A 20,525-nucleotide genomic window follows, 5' to 3' on the forward strand; every position below is an offset into this window, starting at 1 on the left:
AGTACTACTAACTTTAAATAATTTTATTGCAATAAACAGATGTTTGGATTTTGTTTAATTATTCATTTTTGTTCAGTTTCGGACAAAATGGCATACTTATATACAATGGACAAAATGACAGTTCTATTTCTCAAGAATTACAGCGTCAAAAAAAAAATTCAAATCTGTCAAAAGTAATTTTGGCTTTTAACTTCTTCCCCAAGTTTGCAAGAAATAATTGCTAATAGCAGACCAAAATATCCATCGGTAAAAAGAAAAGACTTGCATTTGTTGCTAAAGCCCATTTTTCCATTCTGAGCTCAGGGAAGATTGGTTACCAATTGATTACAATGTATGGCTCGCATATAGAGGACAAAACGATTTTTTTGTGAACTGTTTTTTTTTTTAAATAGCATCTCAGTATTCTTTACCCTATCTGTCATTTTATGCGTGTTTTATGGACAAAATGGTTTTTAGTAATAGGTTGCATTTTTCCTTAATAAACTAGTTGGTTTGGTATTTAGCCTTGAGGCAAGTTACATGAACTTCCCGATATGTGTAAATAATCGACTTAATCAAAAAAAAATGTGTAAATGATATACTTTATCAATCCTACTTTAAAAAAAACGATAATAATCTTAGTAAAGTTTGACGAATTTTTAAAATTAAACTACTTGTCGTAAGGCCGTAATATTACAGAAGGTTCTATAAGACCATGATGTATATCGCCAAAAAAAGTTCCATGAAAATCGGCTTAAATTTTTTTTTCAACAGTTAATTACAAGAAAACGGCTCGGTAGATTTTCACCTAAAACTAATCAGTACAATACCCAACTAATATCTTTCGAACAGTTTTTGATTTTTTAAAATCGCTTCGGTAGGATGAGCTTAAATGTGGACGAAAAGTTTAACACTTTTTTTCAACAGTTAATTACAAGAAAACGGCTCGGTAGATTTTCACCTAAAACTAATCAGTACCATTCCCAACTAATATCTTTCGAACAGTTTTTGATCTTTTAAAATCGGTTCGGTAGGATGAGCTTAAATGTGGACGAAAAGTTTAACACTTTTTTTCAAATTGCAAAGAAACGGCTTGGCAGATTGTCACACAAAACTGACAAACGATAGTCCTCACTGAAATACATCAAATAGCTTTAAAATTTCTAAAATCGGCTCAGGCGTTTTTGAGAAAACGTCGATCAAAGGTCTAATTTTGAAAAATGCCAAAAAAACGATACCAATTTTTGCAAACATTGACGAATTTTTAAAGCTGAACCTGTTGTCGTAGGGCCGTAATATTTTAGTATGATATAGAAGACTATGGTATCTACCGTCAAAAAAATAATCATAAAAATCGTCGAAATCGATCGTCGCACAAAACTGACTAACAATAGTCCTCATCGAGATACTTCGAATGGCTTTTAAATTTTTGAAATCGGTCCAGCCGTTTTTGAGAAAACGGCGATTTACGGCAAAAAATCTGTTGGTGCATACGCACACACACACATACTTTTTCCAAATTTCGTCTCATTCGATTCAGAATGACTTGAAACGTCGAGAAAACATAAAATTAGCGAATCGGATTTTTTGATGAAAACATAAACTTCTCCTTCGGGAAGTTAATAAGTTATTATAGTTCGAACTAAATTCGAATACTATGTAACGGGTAGTCAATGAACCAAAGATGAATAGAAACTATACTACCCAAATTCATTAGCAAACTCCTTAATTACAGAGAATTATCGACGAAGGTTAAAAAGAAAAGCGCCACTGGATGTAAGTCATCAATTTTCCTGATAAAGATTGAAATAACTTACGCATTGTTTATAAGAAATTATTTATAAGTAAATAGTTAAGATATATCATTATGAATAAAATATTGTTAATATTATAACTAATGATAATAATTAAATAACTATTGATTTGTTTTCCCAATATGCCCATTTAGTATACAATGTCCCTTCCTTTACGGCTGACAATTGTAAATTTCCCAAATTTATTAAATGTCTTTAACTGGACAGTTGTACATAAAATAGAGAATAAAAAAATATTTACAAAAAATTGTCCATACTTCCCCTAGCATTGATAACTAATAGGTACAGAAAGGTAACTTTCGCAGTAAGAAAATCAATAACCTATTCTTTGTTTTATACTATTACAATAATATTATATAACCGGACTATATTATTATACTATTACAATCCTGTATTACCTCATGTAAGAAAGACTGCCACTTCCTTGATCAGCAATAACTTTGTTAATTTACCAGTTAGCTGGGAGAAAAATGAATTAAATATTATTAATAATAATTAATTTGAATACTTGTCTGCGTGGAAATACTGTCCTTAAATGCGATGGAAAATCAAATCATACAAGTAAAGAGCGAGTGTCACAACCGTTCTGGGGGTGTAAATATAATCATAGATTAAAAACAATAGCTATAAACACTAAAATGGTTCATAACAATTTTTATTGTCAGAATTATATAACACAACACAACATAATTATTTAAATCAAGCATACAAATTTAATATAACAAAACTATTTTTTTAAGCAAAGTTAACAAAAAATCTTTGTGAAATATTTTCTTTAGTACTAAATTTTCTCTCCTTTTTCCTTTCGTATTTCGTGTTGGTTACGCTAGATTTTCCTTCATCTGTTTAATCTTCACCCGAAAAAACAAGAAATACATGTCTCAACCGTACCCACAAAAGTTGTCACAAATGTACCCAATGCACACTCTTGAAAACATGATGACTAAGCTAAATAAATTATCTATTCAAACATTAATTTCTAATTGGTAATTTACTACTAATGTTCATCTTGCACCAAAATAACAAACAAAGTGATCTATCTGTATACAAGTAACAGTTATTAATAAAACAAATCGAACAAATACTTTTGACTCTTTAAAAGCCTACAGATCAAGTTAATGTAGAGCGCTGATTCAATGCAATACTGGAAACTTGCTCGAAAAAACATACTTCATTTTCTTTTTTTTGGACCCTATCTCAAAATCAGCATTCCATGTCGAGTGTCACTACCGTACCCTGGTACAACCCAAACCAATCTCCTTACTATATGTTCTCTATATATATATATATATATATATATATATATATATATATATTTATATATATATATATATATATATATATATATACTTTTGCTCAAGCGATTATGGATTTAAATTAGACTTTAATTAGTATTCAGTAATATTTTAATATGATTTATTAAAATTAGAGTTAGATACATAATTTGAGATATAATTATTCACCCTGCGAACAGATAAGGCAGGCACTAAAATATTGTAATAATATTCCATAAGTGGTAAAATTGAAAACAAAATGTTATAAATATTCTTCTCATTTAAATTAACGCAAAAAAAATAATATTTAAATAAATCCACGCAACTTCAACAAATCAATCACACATAGTTTCTGTCTATTTTACATATGTTTTTTACAAATTAAAATTTAGACATTGTTTTCATAAACAGGAACATTTAATCTATAATGTTTTTTTTTTCAAATTCGCATTCCATTTGCGTAGGGTAATTATGTGTAGCAGCTGATTGAAAACTGAGTTATTTAAATGAGCATACCATTATATTTGTCTAGGTTTAGAATAACAAATATGTTTTATCGTTTTGCGTCAATTTTTTCAAAGTTTTGCACAATATAAGGTAATATCAAAATAATTTAGTAAGAAATACGTAGAGGTAGCATTAAGATGAAGAAACTGCTGGTAATAATCGCCCTGATTGGATGTGTCCTTTCTAAACGCTTACCAAGACGTCGTAAGTTTTTTAATATTAATTAAACAAATGTAACAGTTAGTAAACAAGCTAAGTAAAACCTATTATCATTAAATAAGTTTAATACTTTTTACATTATAGAATTTCTAGGAAAATAGAAATGGTTCTTTTTACATACGTAGTCAAACAAGTCAAAGGGTATTTGCTAACCCTCTTTCATATTGTTAATTTTATTTTATGCAAAATTATTTGAATTCAGAAGAAAACTTTTATCCCTTATATTCTTTCAGGAGAAGCTCCGACTGTTAGAGAAGTAGAAAGTCGCATCGTTGGTGGAGTACCAGTCGATATAAGAAGTTTTCCTTGGCAGGTATCAATTCAATGGAGAGATCGTCATTTTTGTGGTGGCTCCATCATCGATAGAAGCTGGATACTGACTGCAGGACATTGTATGTACGAGTAAGTATCAAAAAATAGTGCTTAAACACTGAACACGTACAGTATCAGAAAACGCTTTACTATTCATTTTTTGTTTCAGCTTTAAAAATGTCCAACTAGGCGACAACCTTAAAATTCATTCTGGCAACAACAATTGGCAATTAGGTACCGCTACTGTTGTAGCAAAATCTATTGTTCATCCAAATTTTAACAATGTGACATATGATAGTGACGCGGCCCTTCTTCAACTGAGAACTCCAATTACTTTCACAAATGGCACTCAAAAAATATCATTGGTCGAAGAAGGTCAAGATCCTGCACCTTATTCACCTGCAATTGTTACTGGCTGGGGTGACACAAGGGTAAGAATATAATTTTTGCTAGTTTAACCCTAATATGCACCTTGTTCTGGCGCCGATCTAATTACAATAAACTTTGTTACTCCAGATCACAGTATATTACAATGAACATGATATTTCTGGTATATCGAGTTTTTTACACCTAAAATCCAACATTAGTTAATATACCCTTTTAGTTTTAATTTTTAACTTTAACCGAAGAAGTTTGTTTTCATCAAAAAATTCGATTTGCTAATTTTATGTTTTCTCGACGTTTCAAGCCATTCTGAATCGAACGAGACCAAATTTGGAAAAAGCATATATTTGTGAGTGTATGTGAACAGATTTTTAATCAATGTTTTCCAAAAAGCGGCTGGACTGATTTCAAAAGTTTAAAAGCCCTTCGATGTAACTCGATGAGGACTCCCGTTTCTCAGATTTATGCATTGATCAGCTGAGCCGTTACTTAGCAATTAAGAGAAAAGCTAAAAATTTTCATCACATTTTAGCCAAAAATTCTGACTCAATTTTAAAATTTCTAAATTTATTCGATAGATATTATTTGGGAATCGTACTGAGTATTTTTGGACAAAGATCGGCCAAGCCGTTTCTTTTTAATTAACTGTTGAAATTTTTTTTAGATAGAATTTTTTATGTTGATAGACATCTTGGTCTTTAAGAACATACTAAATTTTTAATTTAAAAGTAGTTTAATTTTGAAAATTTATCATAGTTTTTGTCAAAAGTCGCGGAAATCAGCGGAAAAATAGGTCTACAAAGCTTCATAAGCTGTATTAAAAATGTTACCATTTATTTAAATCATTAAATAATATCAGGGACTACTTACATGATATACGTAATCGTGAAGTTGAATTAAGTCAATTATTTCGGAAAATTAATGCAACTTGCCTTAAGACAAAATGCCACTTTCAACTATATGAAACTAAAATGGCATTACTACTAAGCATTACTTTGCAGCCTGCAGTCTGCAAATTGCGGAATAATTAGCTTAATATACACTAAATAATTTTGATTTATGCCAGAAATTATACGTCATAAAACAGTAATGAGACAATTATAAGATATTGTAATTTATATTAAAATTACTATAACTTGCCATACGGAAAGTTAAAAGAAGGTTATAAAAATGAAATCTCAAATTATCACAATACAGCCACTATATGGTTTTCAGTTTTTGATGGTACTTTTATCCCATTATAATTATAATAGATGAAATAATACTAATATATAGATTGATCGACTAAAAACTATCTCAAATGGAAAATTTAGGCAGAGTGATCTAGAGTTGTCATGTCTCCATTTTTTGCATTTTAAGCGTTAGATGATTAAATCTTGTTTGAATCAATTGGATTTGCGATGCAAGATATTTGAAATATATTTAAAAATATAAGTAAATATAAATGATAATTGTTATAATATATAATTATTAATAAAATAACGTATGTAATAGGAAGGAGCTAATAATGGTTCGCAGATTTTACGTGGAGCTTTAGTTCCAATCATATACAGAAATGATTGCAGAATTATGAACTCTGGATTGTACTCTTCGGTTAATACAAAGTAAGTTAATTTCTAAATATTATGTAATTATAATATATTAAATTTTTATTAAATTTAATTTTATTAAATTAAATATTTAATAAATAAACTACAAAATGAAACAATTTACAACTTCGGTAAATTTGAAATATTACCAAAAATAGTTATTCAAAATTATGCTGAGTACAATTTATTAAAATATGGATATCCAGCTCAACTGATTTACATTAAATCAAAATCAAATGAAAATTGAGAATTGTTGTTGAGAACTGTTTGCAAAAAAATGCATTAAAATCTTAAGAGTTGTAAATTTCTCTTGTAATTTCAATATGTATTTTGTCAATATATTTTTTACACAAAAATGTAATAGAAGAATTAATTAGCAAAGTGTACGCAAAAATATCTCGTGTTTTTGAATATGAACAATTAGGTATCAAATCAGGAATTATATAAAATTCTTACCAGATTTTAATTTTTGTCAGATTAATTTGTTTAATATGTACATATATATTTACTTAGAAAATGACTGAAGCCCAGATACATTATGTTTTATTATTTCAGTATGATTTGTGCTGGATATGCTGATGGAGGAGTCGATTCCTGCCAAGGTGACAGTGGTGGTCCATTAATTGACACAAATACTAGGCAAATAGGAATTGTTTCATGGGGATTAGGATGTGCAAGGGAACATGCCCCTGGTCTATATGCAAGAGTTGGCGCACCGACCATCAGAAGTTTTATAAGACAACAGACTGGCGTGTAAAATAATGATTATTTTACATTGCTGAATAATTTACGATAGCAAACCAATTTATTTAAATTAACATCAGCACAGAATAATTTCAGATTAGATTAGGAAAAGCTTACATATTTATTTGAATATCAGTTACTATATTATCACATTATAAGAGATTCATTGGATTCATTGGTCACCAAGCATGTAACTTTCAACTAACACTCAAATAAACTGTCACGATTTTGAAGAACTAAAACCAACTGTTATATTGCAATAGCTATCAAAAACAATTCTAATAAAATGTAATGTTTATATTATAAAATGTTATTTTAATTCTTCACTGCTGCTCATATGATTCCGAAGACTCATACATATATCTAATGTTTGAGAAATAGTATCACATTTTTATTTAGTAAAATATTATATTCAAAGTTCTTACATTCAAATATAAATAATAATTGCTTTTTAGGTATTACATAGAGTCATATGGAACCTTATCATAAGGATTCATTATCAGAGTTGGTATAACTATTAATTTAATTCATCTCTTGTAAAATTGTTTGTTCAACTACATTAAAGTTATTGAACTTAAAAATAACTGTACATCTTATAAAAGATGTTAAATGAAATATACTTATAATTTACATTCATGTATTGCAAACTAATAAACAACCAAGCTCAAAATCAAAAATACTAATTACAAAAAAAAACTTTTGTTACTAAATAGACAATATAGCCGTTTGTGACAGCAAAACCGCATGATTTAATGCAATGACAGGTTACATATCGTTTATCCCCTACTTTCAAATACTGCAGGTAAAAGATTTCCAACATTACTCGTTTTTCAGATATTGGTAGTGAACCTTTTTATACGCAGACCTTCAAGTCCCGCTTTACACTACTGTGTACTATTAACATCTCGAAGGAAATGTTTATGTTTTCATCAAAAAATCCGATTCGCTAATTTTATGTTTTATCGACGTTTCAAGCCATGCTGAATCGAATGAGACCAAATTTGTAAAAACTATGTGTGTGTGAGAGCAGATTTTTAGCCGTAAATCGACGTTTACTCAAAACCGACTGAACCGATTTCAAAAAGTTGAAAGCCATTCGATGTATCTCGATGAGGACTAGCATTTCTCAGTTTTGCGCGACAAACAGACAATCCGTTTCTTTGTAAATCTGAATCGATTTTATATTTTAGAACGGTTTTAATGTATATAAAAGCCGTTCGAAAGATATTGGTTGGGAATCGTGAAGATTAGCTTTTGGTAAAGATCGGACAGGCCGTTTTCTTGTAATGTAGTGTTAAAAAAATTTTGTTCGACAATTTTTATGAATGTTTTTTGACGGTATACGAGTATACCATAGTCCTATATTATACTAAAATATTACGGCCCTCCGATAAGTCGTTCAATTTTAAAAATTCGGCAAAGTTTGCAAAAACTAATTTCGTTTTTTTTGGCGTTTGTCAAAACTAGAACTTTCATCGACGTTTGCCTAAAAACGCCTGAACCGATTTCAAAAATTTAAAACCTATAGATGTATTTCGATGTGGATTATCTTATCTCAGTTTTCTGCAACGATTGGCTGAGCCGTTTCTTTGTAAATAGCAGAAAAGTGAGTTTCAATTTTGTTTGATTAAGTCAATTCCCACACATTTCGGGAATTTCATGCACCTTATCTTAAGGCTAAATGCCACTTTCAACTTGTTTAATATGTACTTCTGACATAAAATTTGAAATGCAAGTAGTTGAATAGCCCATACAATTATAGCCTATATAAGTATTTTATTAAAAGTGGTTTATTAATTACATAAAATTTTCTAATTAAACTTATCCTCAAATGAAGCAATGCATTAAAATATTTTAATAATATACACTTTATAAGTATTATAATTCCGAACAAAGTGATACAATTTTGTCCCTTATTTAAACTAATGTAGGAATATAATATTTTATGCAATATTTTAAGTAATCAATTACACAAAGTTTCTGCCTGTCTATTTTGTATTTTCAAACTATAAATTTTGATATTATTTTAATATAATGTTTCTTTTATCAAATTCATATTCCATTTGCTTTGCACCATTATGTGTAGCAGTTTTAAATAAGCGTATAATTATTTTTGCCCAGTTTTAAAATAAAATAATATTGTTGTACATGAATTTCTTGAAGTCTTGAGCAAATAAATATATTGTAATATTAAAATAATTTAGTAGCAAATACGATCAAATAAAATTAAGATGATAAAACTTCTATTAATAATCGCCTTGATCGGATGTATCGATTCCCAACTTTTACCAAGTCAAGGTAAGATTTGTGACAAAAATAAATAGAAGTATAATTATAAAAGACAAATTTCTGTAAAGTGAATTGATAGATCTATACTTTATATTTATATTATGCTTGTATTTTTATTTTCTAAACAATCTTGCGAAGAATTTAACCAATTAGTGTTATTACTTTTTAGTTATTCTTATTAAAAATTATTATTTGTACTAAGTCGTTTCCAATTTAGAAAAAAATATTTTTTTTTATATTATTCACTCCCATTGTCGAAGAAATAGAGAATCGCATAGTCGGTGGAGTGGCAGTCGATATAGGAAATTTTCCTTGGCAGGTATCAGTTCAATGGAATGATAGTCATTTTTGTGGTGGCTCTATCATCCATCAAAGCTGGATATTAACAGCTGCACATTGTCTGCACAAGTAAGTATGAAAATAATCAAAATAATAAATTTTAAGTACAATTTAAATGCTGCAAACATAGGGAATCATGTCACGTTCAACATTTGTTTTAGATATGAAAATGACGAACTGCGCGACAACCTTAAAATTCGTTATGGAACAAACTACTGGCCATTAGGCAATGTTAATATTGTAGAAAAATTTATTATTCATCCAAATTTCAGCTATGATACAACTATTAACGACGTCGCCCTTCTTAAGCTGAAAACACCAATTACCTTCACAAATAGCATTCACAAAATATCATTGGCAGAAGAAGGTCAAGATCCTGCACCTTATTCACCTGCGATTGTTACAGGCTGGGGCGTTACAGTGGTAAAAATTTAATTTCAGCTGATGGAGCAATAAATGATCTTTTTCTTCAGGCGCCGATTCCACAACAAAACTACAATTCATTATTTATATATCTTTAAATCCACACATTTTTAACTTACCGTAGGGTAGTTATAGTAATGGGCCGATAATCTAAAATAAAAGTTTTGGCATAACTTCACGTTTTTAAGGTTTCTGAACATTTTGCCATACCTCAGAAAAAATCGATTCGTGTGCATGTGTGTGTGTGTGTGTTTTGTGTGTCCGCATTTTTTCGTTTACGTTTTCGGCGCACGGATCAACCGATTTAAATGATTCAAAAAATATTCGATTCCTATTGATAGGAAGATGCGCTGATTAGTTTTTGGCAAAGGCAGGTCTAGCCTTTATAGAGATACGGAGCAAATTGCGCAGAAAATAGAAATCAAGGTTTTGAGAGAACGGAGTATCCAATTTGAATGATTCATAAATCAATTTGTAATGATTCGTTCCGTTTTGGAGATACCAAGCAAATCATGTGAAAAATTGCAGTTTCTGATAGAACTAAGCATCCGATTTGAATGATTCAAAAAACCTGTTGCTTGTAATGACAAAATAATTGCTTTTGAAAAAAAATATTACAAAGTTTTTTTTTCAAATTTTTTTTTTTATTTTTTTTTATATTCTTTGTATATCGAAAATAATACAGCTTTTAATTTTAATTCTGGCTAAAGTTCTAAAGCTAACTTTATATAAATAAAATAATAATTTCAACTTTGCGATTCAGTATATATAATTCTTATAAATATTAGATAATGTTATAGTATTCATAATAATCTATTTCAAAACATTTAATGTTCCTCGAACATTTTGTTACGGTACGGAAAGTGCCAGCAATTTGCCTTAAGACACGATGCTATACACAACTAGTTAACTTGCCGAAAGAAAAGTTTACGTTTTCACAAAAAAATCCGATTCGCTAATTATAACTCGAAAAATTTGTCAAAGTTTGTTAAAATTAAAGTTAGATGATTTACTTGGTATAACGATAGAGTACTTGGTCTTATACAAAAACCGACATTTCAGAAAACCGGTTTTAGAATTTTGAATTTTCCAGAAAACCGGGCTTAGCCTCAAGACAAAATACCAATACACACACACATACACACACCCGTACATTATTAAGGTATGCCAAAATGTTCAAAAACCTTTGAAACGCAAAGATATATAAAAAATAGCATTTTTGATTTTTTTGCGATTACTATAATTTACCCTACGGGATGTCATTTGACGGTTGAATGAAACTTCTTGCATATCTTTGCTTTTTGAAGGTTTCTGAGCATTTTGGCATACCTCAGAAAAAATGTATGTGTGTGTGTTTTGTATGTTCACATTTTTTTAACTTCCCGTAGGGCAAGTTATAGTAATCGCAAAAAAATCGAAAATGAAAATTTTTGCATTTCTCGACGTTTCAAAGGTTTCTGAATATTTTGGCATACCTTAGAAAAAATGGATGTATGTGTGTGTGTGTGTGTGTGTATGTATGTATGTGCGGATACAAATTTTCGTCGACGATTTCGGGAATATTTGAATAATCCAAAAAACATTCGATTTGTATTGATAAGGAGACGTGCTGATTAGTTTTTGGCAAAGTCAGGTCTAGCCGTTCCGAAGATTCGGGGCAAAAAGTGCCGAAAACGGTAACTCAGTTTTTAAGAGAACGGAGCGTCCGATGTTAATAATTCAAAAAACATTTCACTTGTATTGACAAGGTGAAGAACAGATCAAATTTTCATAAAGGCAGGTCTAGCGGTTTCGGAAATCTAATGAAAAAAGTAAAAAAAATGCCATTTGGCAATCAAAAATGATCATTAGACATATGCACATCAAATTATCAGATATTTTATAGAGATTTTAACAATAAGTATAATTTCGGTTTACATTCCTATGGGTTCCGTACCAATGTTTACGCGTTAGACGTCGACGCGGCGCTTACGCGGTTTGATATTTCGTCTTTATGCAGTTAAAGCAGTACGATTGCTTTGAAAAAAAGTTTAGATCTTTCAAAATATGTCAAAATAAAAAAAAAACATTTTTTTTCAAAAAAAAAAAATTAAAAAAAAAAAAATTAAAAAAATTTTTTTTGTCAAAAAAAGTAATTTTTTGTCTAATTGTTTGTCAAAAATCTTATTTTTTCGAAGTAAATTTTTTTCAAAAATGTTAATCGTTTTAAAAAAAAAAAAAATTTTGGTACGGGAAGTTCCAGCAATTTGCCTTAAGGCACGATGCCTTAATTGCCTTAAGACAGAATTCCACTTACAGCTAGTTGTTCATGTCTTCGGGCGATAATATCATAAATAATGTATGTAACAGGAAGATGCTGATAAAGCTTCGCTGATTTTACTTGGAGCTGTAGTTCCAATCGTAAATCGAAATGAATGCAGAAGAATGGACTTTGAATTGTACTCTATGGTTAATTCAGAGTAAGTTAGTACATATAATTTTTAAATTTTAATAGATTGTAGTATATCTACATGAAAACCTTCGACCAAACATTTAACCCTCCGTCGGTCGGATATTTTTTCACCTTCGAACGGTCGGAAAAGTCTGGCTGGACCACCATTCATTTTACATGCATTTATATGAAATAGATGAGATTTTGGTGTCTTATATATTAACGATTATTAGTAGTAAATATTTATAGTTTTGATTTTTTCTTTTTTTCTTACCGTCTTTTGCATGTGTTGAGCTAGTCTCTAATAAACATATTACATATTATATTATACAAAAAAATCAAGAAATATAAAAAAATCGTTGCTTTTTTGTTAATTTTTCTGTTTTATATCAATGAAAAACAATATTTATTCTTTTCCTTCGAAATGAATGTAAAATTCAAATGAAAACAAAATGAGGTGCGTCGCCTTTGAAATGAGCTGTAAAACTCAAAGTGAAAATATAATTTCACTACAGGTTTGCCAAACAAAAATTTCGAACGCAGTACGGGTAAAAAAATTGTTGATAATGTGTGCATTACTCACCCGATTTTCAGTGTTCGCGATTACCAATAAGTTTGGTAGGTTTTTCAAGGAACTCTCGTTGTGAAAATACTAACATTCATGTTACAACACATAGCAAAGAATATATACAACGCAGTTTGAATAGAAAATACCATGAAAAAAGACAAAATACAGGTTTACATATATCGAAAAGCGTATATTTCATACAAAATGTATGGGTGGTCTAGACAGACCTTTCCGACAGTTCGAGGTATAGAAAAGTTAATATCCTTATAATTATCCTTCTGTACATTTTTCCGTCCTGATTTTTTTCATTGATTGACAGCTAATAAAAAGTCGATAGGATTACTAGAAGTATTTTTTTTTAACTTCCCGAAGGAGAAGTTTATGTTTTCATCAAAAAATCCGAATTGCTAATTTTATGTTCTCTCGACGTTTCAAGCCATTCTGAATCAAATGAGACCAAATTTGGAAAAAGTATGTGTGTGTGTGTGTGTGAACACTTTTTTGCCGTAAGTCGACGTTTTCTCGAAAACGGCTGAGCCGATTTCAAAAATTTAAAAGCCATTCGATGTACCTCGACGTGGACTATTGTTTGTCAGTTTTGTGCGCCGATCGGCCAAGCCGTTTCTTTATAAATCGCAGAAAAGTGAAAAATTTTTCGTCTACGTTTTAGCCCGCAATTCTGAATCGATTTTGAAAATTCAAAAACCGTTCGAAAGATATTGGTTGGGAATCGTGCTGATTAGTTTTTGGTAGAGATCGGCCGGGCCGTTTTCTTGTAATAAAGTTTAAAAAAAAAAATCGACGATTTTTATGATTATTTTTTTGACGGTAGATACCATAGTTTTCTGGATCATACTAAAATATTACGGCGCTACGACAACTGGTTGAGCTTTAAAAATTCGTCAAAGTTTGCAAAAATTGGTATCGTTTTTTTGGCATTTGTCAAAATTAGACCTTTGATCGACGTTTTCTCAAAAACGCCTGAACCGATTTCAGAAATTTAAAAGCCATTTGATGTATTTCGGTGAGGACTATCATTTGTCAGTTTTGTGTGACGATCTGCCAAGCCGTTTTTCTGCAATTTGAAAAAAAGTGTTAAACACTTCGTCCACATTTAAGCTCATCCTATCGAACCGATTTTAAAAAATCAAAAACTGTTCGAAAGATATTAGTTGGGAATGGTACTGATTAATTATAGGTGAAAATCTACCGAGCCGTTTTCTTGTAATTAACTGTTGAAAAAAGTGTTAAACTTTTCGTTCACATTTAAGCTCATCCTACCGAACCGATTTTAAAAAAACAAAAACTGTTCGAAAGATATTGGTTGGGAATGGTACTGATTAATTTTAGGTGAAAATCTACCGAGCCGTTTTCTTGTAATTAACTGTTGAAAAAAAAATTTAAGCCGATTTTCATGGATTTCTTTTTAGCGATATTTACCATGGTCTTATAGAACTTATTGAAATTACGGCCTTACGACAAATAGTTTGATTCTAAACATTCATCAAAATTTTAAAAAATGAGTAGTTCTTTTGACATTTGTTAAAATTAAAATTAGACTATTTACTTGGTATAATGATAGAGTACTTGGTCTTGAACATAATAAACCATTAAAGTCCTGGAAACTGGTTCAATTATAAAAATTATTGATTTTTGAAAATTTGCTTTTAGAAAATACTCCGAGTCAAAGTGTTCGTTCGTTTTCAATTATGTGTAATAAATCCACTCGGAATACTTTTAATCACTCATAAATTAATTTATTTTTTATTGATTAAGTCGATTATTTAAACATATCGGGAAGTTCATGTAACTTGCCTCAAGGCTAAATACCAAACCAACTAGTTTTTTATTGATTAAGTAGATTTTTACACATATCGGGAAGTTCATGTAACTTGCCTCAAGGCTAAATACCAAACCAACTAGTTTTAATTGAAGTCGAAAAAAGTCTGGCCAGACCACGCCGACCGACGGAGGGTTAAAAAAAATATTGGTTATAATTTTTATTACAAAATTTTTAATATTTTTTTATTACAAATATATACAAATCTAAGATCATTATTTAATGGTGTAAATATAAAATATTCCAAATATATTTTTCTAATGTAAAGCTATAACTAATGACTTAAAAAATGACTTTGGTCCAAATATTTTACGTTTTATTATTTTAGCATGATCTGTGCTGGATATATTGATGGAGGAGTCAGTGCGTGCCAAGGTGATAGTGGTGGTCCATTAATTAACATAGATAATAAACAAATAGGAATTGTTTCATGGGCACATGGATGTGCAAGGAAACTTGCTCCTAGTGTATTTACCAGGATTGGCGCACCTTCAATCAGAGGATTTATAAGAGATGTGGCTGGCGTGTAAAATAATGAATATTCTGCCCTGCTGAATTATGATAGTTCCCGATTACAAATAATTACATAGGCACATAATAATTCCAGATACGATTAAGAAAAGTTTGAATATTTCTATCAATATCAGTGTGTTTATTATGATATTTAAAAAAATCATTTCTTTATCAAGCATATAACTTTCAATTAACATACAAGTTACCAATCATGTTTTAAATTCAACTGTTGTATTGCAATAAATATTGAATACGATTCTTATAAAATGAAATATTTATATCATAAAGGGTTGCTTTAATACTTCATTGCTGTTCTAAACCTTGGATATATAATTAATTTCTCGTAGAGTAAGTTATAGAAATCGTCCAAAAATTGACAATAAATTTTTATTACATATCATTACGTTTCGAAGGTTTTTGAGCATTTTACATTAGAAACACCTTAGAAAAAAATGATGTATGTGTGGATATATAAAGGGTTACTTAAATTCTTCATAGCTGTTCATATATTTTTTTTAATTTTAATTTTAAATATTAAAATTTAAGATTCATACATATATTTAATTTTTGAGACTTTTTAACATATTTTTAAATACTGAAAAATTATATTTTAAAAGTTCTTACATGCGATTATATGATATAGCATCATTTCAAGTGTTTCTTACATTTTCCACATATTCCGAGTGAATTTGCTGTTTTTGATTATACAAAAACATTTTGATTATTAATGTGATAAAAGTTTTCATGGCGCACGCCAAATATAAATGTTTTGCAAAAATATATAATTTATATTTTGCTAAAGGTATTTTCAAAAATTAATAAATTGATGATGTGCATTAAATACTTATTCGCATTAGATATCCAAATATACAAACTTTAGTATTATATACTTTATAAATAAAATACTTATATAGTATTTTATTTTAAAATTGATTAATTAGATTATAATTCATTATAATCATTACTGATTCATTATTCTTAAGATTCCAAATAATAATTTTGCTCCATTGAGGTCAGATATAATCTCTAAAATCATTGAATATCTTCGGTTAACTTTATTTCATTGATTTGTGAGTTAATTGTGCTGTAATAATCTACTGGTTACAATAAAAATGTGTAGCAAATATACTATTATGCTGATTATAAACTGTTCATAGTGTAAGCTATAGTAATCGAAGAAATGACTTCTGAACATTTTGGCATACCTTAGGAAAGAAGGATGATGTGTGTGTATGTAATATGTTTATATATTTTTTTATATTATTCATTAGATCATCTATCTACATGAGATATAAAATCAATTGCATGTAATATAGAATAAAATAAAAACTATGAATTGCACTCAATGATGTAGTTCTTCACAATGTTAGATAGAGATTGTCAAAAAAAAAAAAACTAAGAGTTTGTACAAATTATTAGACCTAAGGCAAATCATTAGTATAATATTTTTTTTGATCTTTTGAGATATATTTGTAATAGCTTTCTTGCAAGGCTATTTGGATGGATGGTTGGCCTGTTTCGGTACCTTTCTAAAGAATTCTAAAGAATTTTATAATTTATTTAAAGTTTTGAAAACCTAATTAAGTATATATAAACTAAAATACACTTATGGTGATATATAATGATAATTATAATATATTATAAATAGACCAAAACAGAACAAACATCTAACTAAAACATAAAACTAATATTTAATTTGTTATTTTGTTGTTTTGTGCTGCATTTGTTGAACACCTATCTTGTGCATGACGAAGCCATCCTCTAATATATGCCCTATAGCCATCTTTTGGCTATACCTGGGAAAGTATGTCGTAACGTTGGCATTTTGCCTAAACATTTTTGTTCTGGAATCTCTAAAAGATTTCAATATTTGAGGGGCTGCGCCCCAATGCTAAATACCATATTTTCAGATGGGTTTCAGTACTGATTTTTAAATTAGAACTTTGCTAGACATCGACACTTTAGATTTATGACCCAGCAGCCAATATTGTTGTCTGAGTTTATCTTCGAGTTTTCTACGCTTTTGACAAATGCGTATTTTCTACGTGAGCCGGCGGTCCAGATTGAGTCCTAAATATTTACCAGTATCCTCATAAGGTAGTTTGGATTTGGTGTTATGTAGTATGTATGTGTGTACGTTTGAAAACAATTTTTGTTCTTGATTTCGAAAGCACGGATCTACCGATTTGAATGATACAAAAAGTATATTCGTATAGAAGGGAAGACGTGCTAATTAGTTTTTTTGCTGATCTAGCCCTTGAAAAGTGCCAAAAATGACAACACAGGTTTTGAGAACAGACTGCAACGCGAAGCTTACGTGATGCTTCGATATTTCGTATCTAAAACAGCTACGCAACGCAATCCCTTACAATAAACTTTAATTGATTTCAAAATATTCAATAAATTGAAAAAAAATAAAATTTCCATTTGTTCAGAATTTTCAATTATTTTTAAAGCTTTTCAAAATGTAAAATAACCTTAGCAATTAAAAAAGCTCATGCAGTTATAGCTTTATATTAGACTTAGGAGTATTCAGTAATACATCAATATATTTTATTAAAACTTTTTTTATAATTATTAGATAAAATTCTTCAGCTAGCCATCAGATAAGATATAGCTCTAAAATATTTTAATAATATTTAACTTAATAATAATATGCAACGTATATTTTTTATATGTATTATAATGATTTAAATATCCTTCTTGATTAAACTAGCAAGAATACAATATTTAACCAAATATGCTCTACTTTAACAAATTATTCCTATATAGTTTCTGTATATTAATTTCCGTAGGGTAAGTTCCAATAATGGGCCGAAAATCTTCATGTTTCGGAGGATTCTGAACACTTTGGTATACCTCAGAAAACATGGATGTGTGTGTGTGTGCGCAATTTTTTGTCCACGTTTTTTGGCGCACGGATCGGTTAAAAAAACATTCGATTCTCATTGATAGGGAGATGTGTTGATTAGTTTTTGGCAAAGGCAAGTCCAGCCGTTACGGAGATACGGAGCAAAGAGTGCAGAAAATAGAATGCGAGCTTTTGAAAGAGCGGAGCATCCGATTTGAATGATCTAAAAAACATTCAATTAGTAATAATTGGGAGAAGTGGTTATTTGTTTTTGGCAAAAGCAGGCCCGGCCATTTCAGTTTTTGAAAGAACTATGCATCCGATTTGAATGATTCAAAAAACTTTCTGCTTGTGTTGACATAAGAAGTGCCTTTGGTAAAAAAAATACTTCAAAGATATTTTTTTTTCAAAAAATATTTTTTTTTTGTATATCGAAAATAATTCATATTTCAATTTTACTTCTGGCTAAAGTTCTAAAGCTCACTTAAATACCTTAAATAAATAGTTTTAACTTTTTAATTCAGTTTTATATAATTCTTAGGAATATTAGACAATATTACAATATTTATATTAATCTATTTGAAACATTTAATATTCCTCGAACATTTCGTTACAGTATGGGAAGTTCTTGCAATTTGCCTAAAGACACGGTGCCATACACTATTAGTTTTATTATATATATATATATGTTGTTCTCAAATTCAGCTATAATGTTTATAATATAATGTTTTTTTTTATCAAATTCATATTTTATTTCCTTTGGACCATTATATATTGCAGTTGATTGAAAATTATTATCTAAATAAGCGTATAATTATGATTTTATTGTGAATATGTTCTATTGTGTTATCTGTAAATTTTGTACATATAAATATAAGGTAACATTAAAATAATTTAGTAGCGCATACGAACAGGTAATATTAAGATGAAGAAACTGCCAATATTAATCGCCTTGATCGGATGCGTTCTTTCTGAAGAAATAGAGGATCGCATTGTCGGCGGAACGGCAGTCGATATAAGAGGTTTTCCTTGGCAGGTATCAATTCAAACCGAAAATCGTCATTTTTGTGGTGGTTCTATTATCGATAAAAGCTGGATATTAACTGCCGCACATTGTGTACACCGGTAAGTATTAAAATAATCTAATTAATTTAAAGTATAATGCAAATACTGCAAACAAAGAGGATGTCAAGCTTTACCACTCATTGTTTGTTTTAGATATGAAGATGTCGAACTGGACGACTTCCTTAAAATTCGTTATGGAACTAACAACTGGCAATTCGGCAGCGTTAATATAGTAGAAAAAGTATTTGTTCATCCAGATTACAACCGAACGACTCTAGACTGTGACGCGGCCCTTCTTAAGCTGAAAACCCCAATTACCTTCTCAAATAGCGTTCACAAAATAACGTTGGCCAAAGAAGGTCAAGATCCTGCACCTTATTCACCTGCGATTGTTACCGGCTGGGGCGTTACATCGGTAGGTATATAATTTCGGTTAATAAACTTAAAGTTAAAACTATATTTTTATTTTGGCGACGATCAAAAATAACATCAAAACGGTTTTCATCACCGTAAGACTATATTTACCACTATACTTTTAAATAAAAAAAAAATAACTGAGACAATTAATATATAATGAAAAATACATCAAGAGCTGTAACTCTGAGGTTACTAAAGTAAATAGCAAAATATCTCAATCCGTGAAAAAAAAGCGAGAACTATTTTATATAAAATAATATCGTTCAAACATGAGCCGTCTTTCAGAAAAAAGGCCGTAGCAGTAGGTATCTATTAAGATTGCATCTATTAATGAAAGACTCATTGTCATGTATTTATAACCTGATTACATTAATTATTGGATTAGTTTACATTAACAATGCAATATATTTTGAATATAGGTGAACATTTTTATCCTTATAATATATGAAATAATTCAACTAACAGGAAGATGCTGCTAGTGTTTCGCGGCTTTTACAAGGAGCTGTAGTTCCAATCGTAAACAGGCATGAATGCAAAAATGCAGACCCTGAATTTTTCTCTGATGTAAATCAAAAGTAAGTATATATAAATCTATTAAAAAAGTATTGTGTAAATCCATTAATATTTTACGGAATTCTAGTTTTTCTTATCAAAGTTCAATATTTTTCACTTCCTGTTGGGTAAGTCATTGTAATCGTCTAAAAATCAAAAATAAATATTTTTGCATTATTTCACGTTTTGAAGGTTTCTGAATATTTTGGCATACCTCAAAAAAAACTAGATGTGTGTGTGTATGTATGTATAGATACAATTATTCACGTTTTCGTGCGCACGGATCAACCAATTTAATTAGTTAAAAAACATTCGATTTATATTGATGTATCCCTATCAATATAAATCGAATCGAAATGCTTACTACTTTTTGTCAGAAGCAGGTCTAGTCGATTCGGAGATACAGAGTGCAGGT

The 20,525-nt window shown here is 29.6% G+C and overlaps 2 protein-coding genes across 2 annotated transcripts; both read left to right on the forward strand.

The window, feature by feature from the left end:
* Positions 1–3,699: 3,699 nt before the first annotated feature.
* Positions 3,700–6,933, forward strand: LOC113388079 (trypsin-7-like). Its single transcript, XM_026625487.1, has 5 exons — positions 3,700–3,778; positions 4,027–4,195; positions 4,275–4,536; positions 5,984–6,093; positions 6,634–6,933. Exons 1-5 carry the CDS (start codon positions 3,712–3,714, stop codon positions 6,833–6,835), a joined length of 810 nt encoding a protein of 269 aa, XP_026481272.1. The 5' UTR covers positions 3,700–3,711; the 3' UTR covers positions 6,836–6,933.
* A 2,120-nt stretch (positions 6,934–9,053) lies between these two features.
* LOC113388080 (trypsin delta/gamma-like protein CG30031) lies at positions 9,054–20,137 on the forward strand. The gene is made up of 8 exons (XM_026625488.1): positions 9,054–9,120; positions 9,372–9,519; positions 9,612–9,873; positions 12,223–12,332; positions 15,041–15,179; positions 18,978–19,201; positions 19,295–19,556; positions 20,024–20,137. Exons 1-8 carry the CDS (start codon positions 9,054–9,056, stop codon positions 20,135–20,137), a joined length of 1,326 nt encoding a protein of 441 aa, XP_026481273.1.
* Positions 20,138–20,525: the final 388 nt, after the last annotated feature.

This window comes from Ctenocephalides felis, unplaced genomic scaffold, assembly GCF_003426905.1.
Source record: "Ctenocephalides felis isolate EL2017-DRISC unplaced genomic scaffold, ASM342690v1 CF-g0.4_SCAFFOLD_03572, whole genome shotgun sequence".
Taxonomy (NCBI): Eukaryota; Metazoa; Arthropoda; class Insecta; order Siphonaptera; family Pulicidae; genus Ctenocephalides; species Ctenocephalides felis.

What these genes read in the sequence shown, in the direction of transcription:
- LOC113388080 (XM_026625488.1), top strand. Translation starts at nt 9,054, where the DNA reads ATGATAAAACTTCTATTAATAATCGCCTTGATCGGATGTATCGATTCC. An exon ending in CCAACTTTTACCAAGTCAAG is followed by an intron (nt 9,121 to 9,371) that starts GTAAGATTTGTG and finishes CCATTGTCGAAG; the next exon opens with AAATAGAGAATCGCATAGTC. An exon ending in CAAGGAAACTTGCTCCTAGT is followed by an intron (nt 15,180 to 18,977) that starts GTATTTACCAGG and finishes ATAATTTAGTAG; the next exon opens with CGCATACGAACAGGTAATAT.
- LOC113388079 (XM_026625487.1), top strand. Translation starts at nt 3,712, where the DNA reads ATGAAGAAACTGCTGGTAATAATCGCCCTGATTGGATGTGTCCTTTCT. An exon ending in GCAGGACATTGTATGTACGA is followed by an intron (nt 4,196 to 4,274) that starts GTAAGTATCAAA and finishes TTTTTGTTTCAG; the next exon opens with CTTTAAAAATGTCCAACTAG. An exon ending in CTGGCTGGGGTGACACAAGG is followed by an intron (nt 4,537 to 5,983) that starts GTAAGAATATAA and finishes CGTATGTAATAG; the next exon opens with GAAGGAGCTAATAATGGTTC.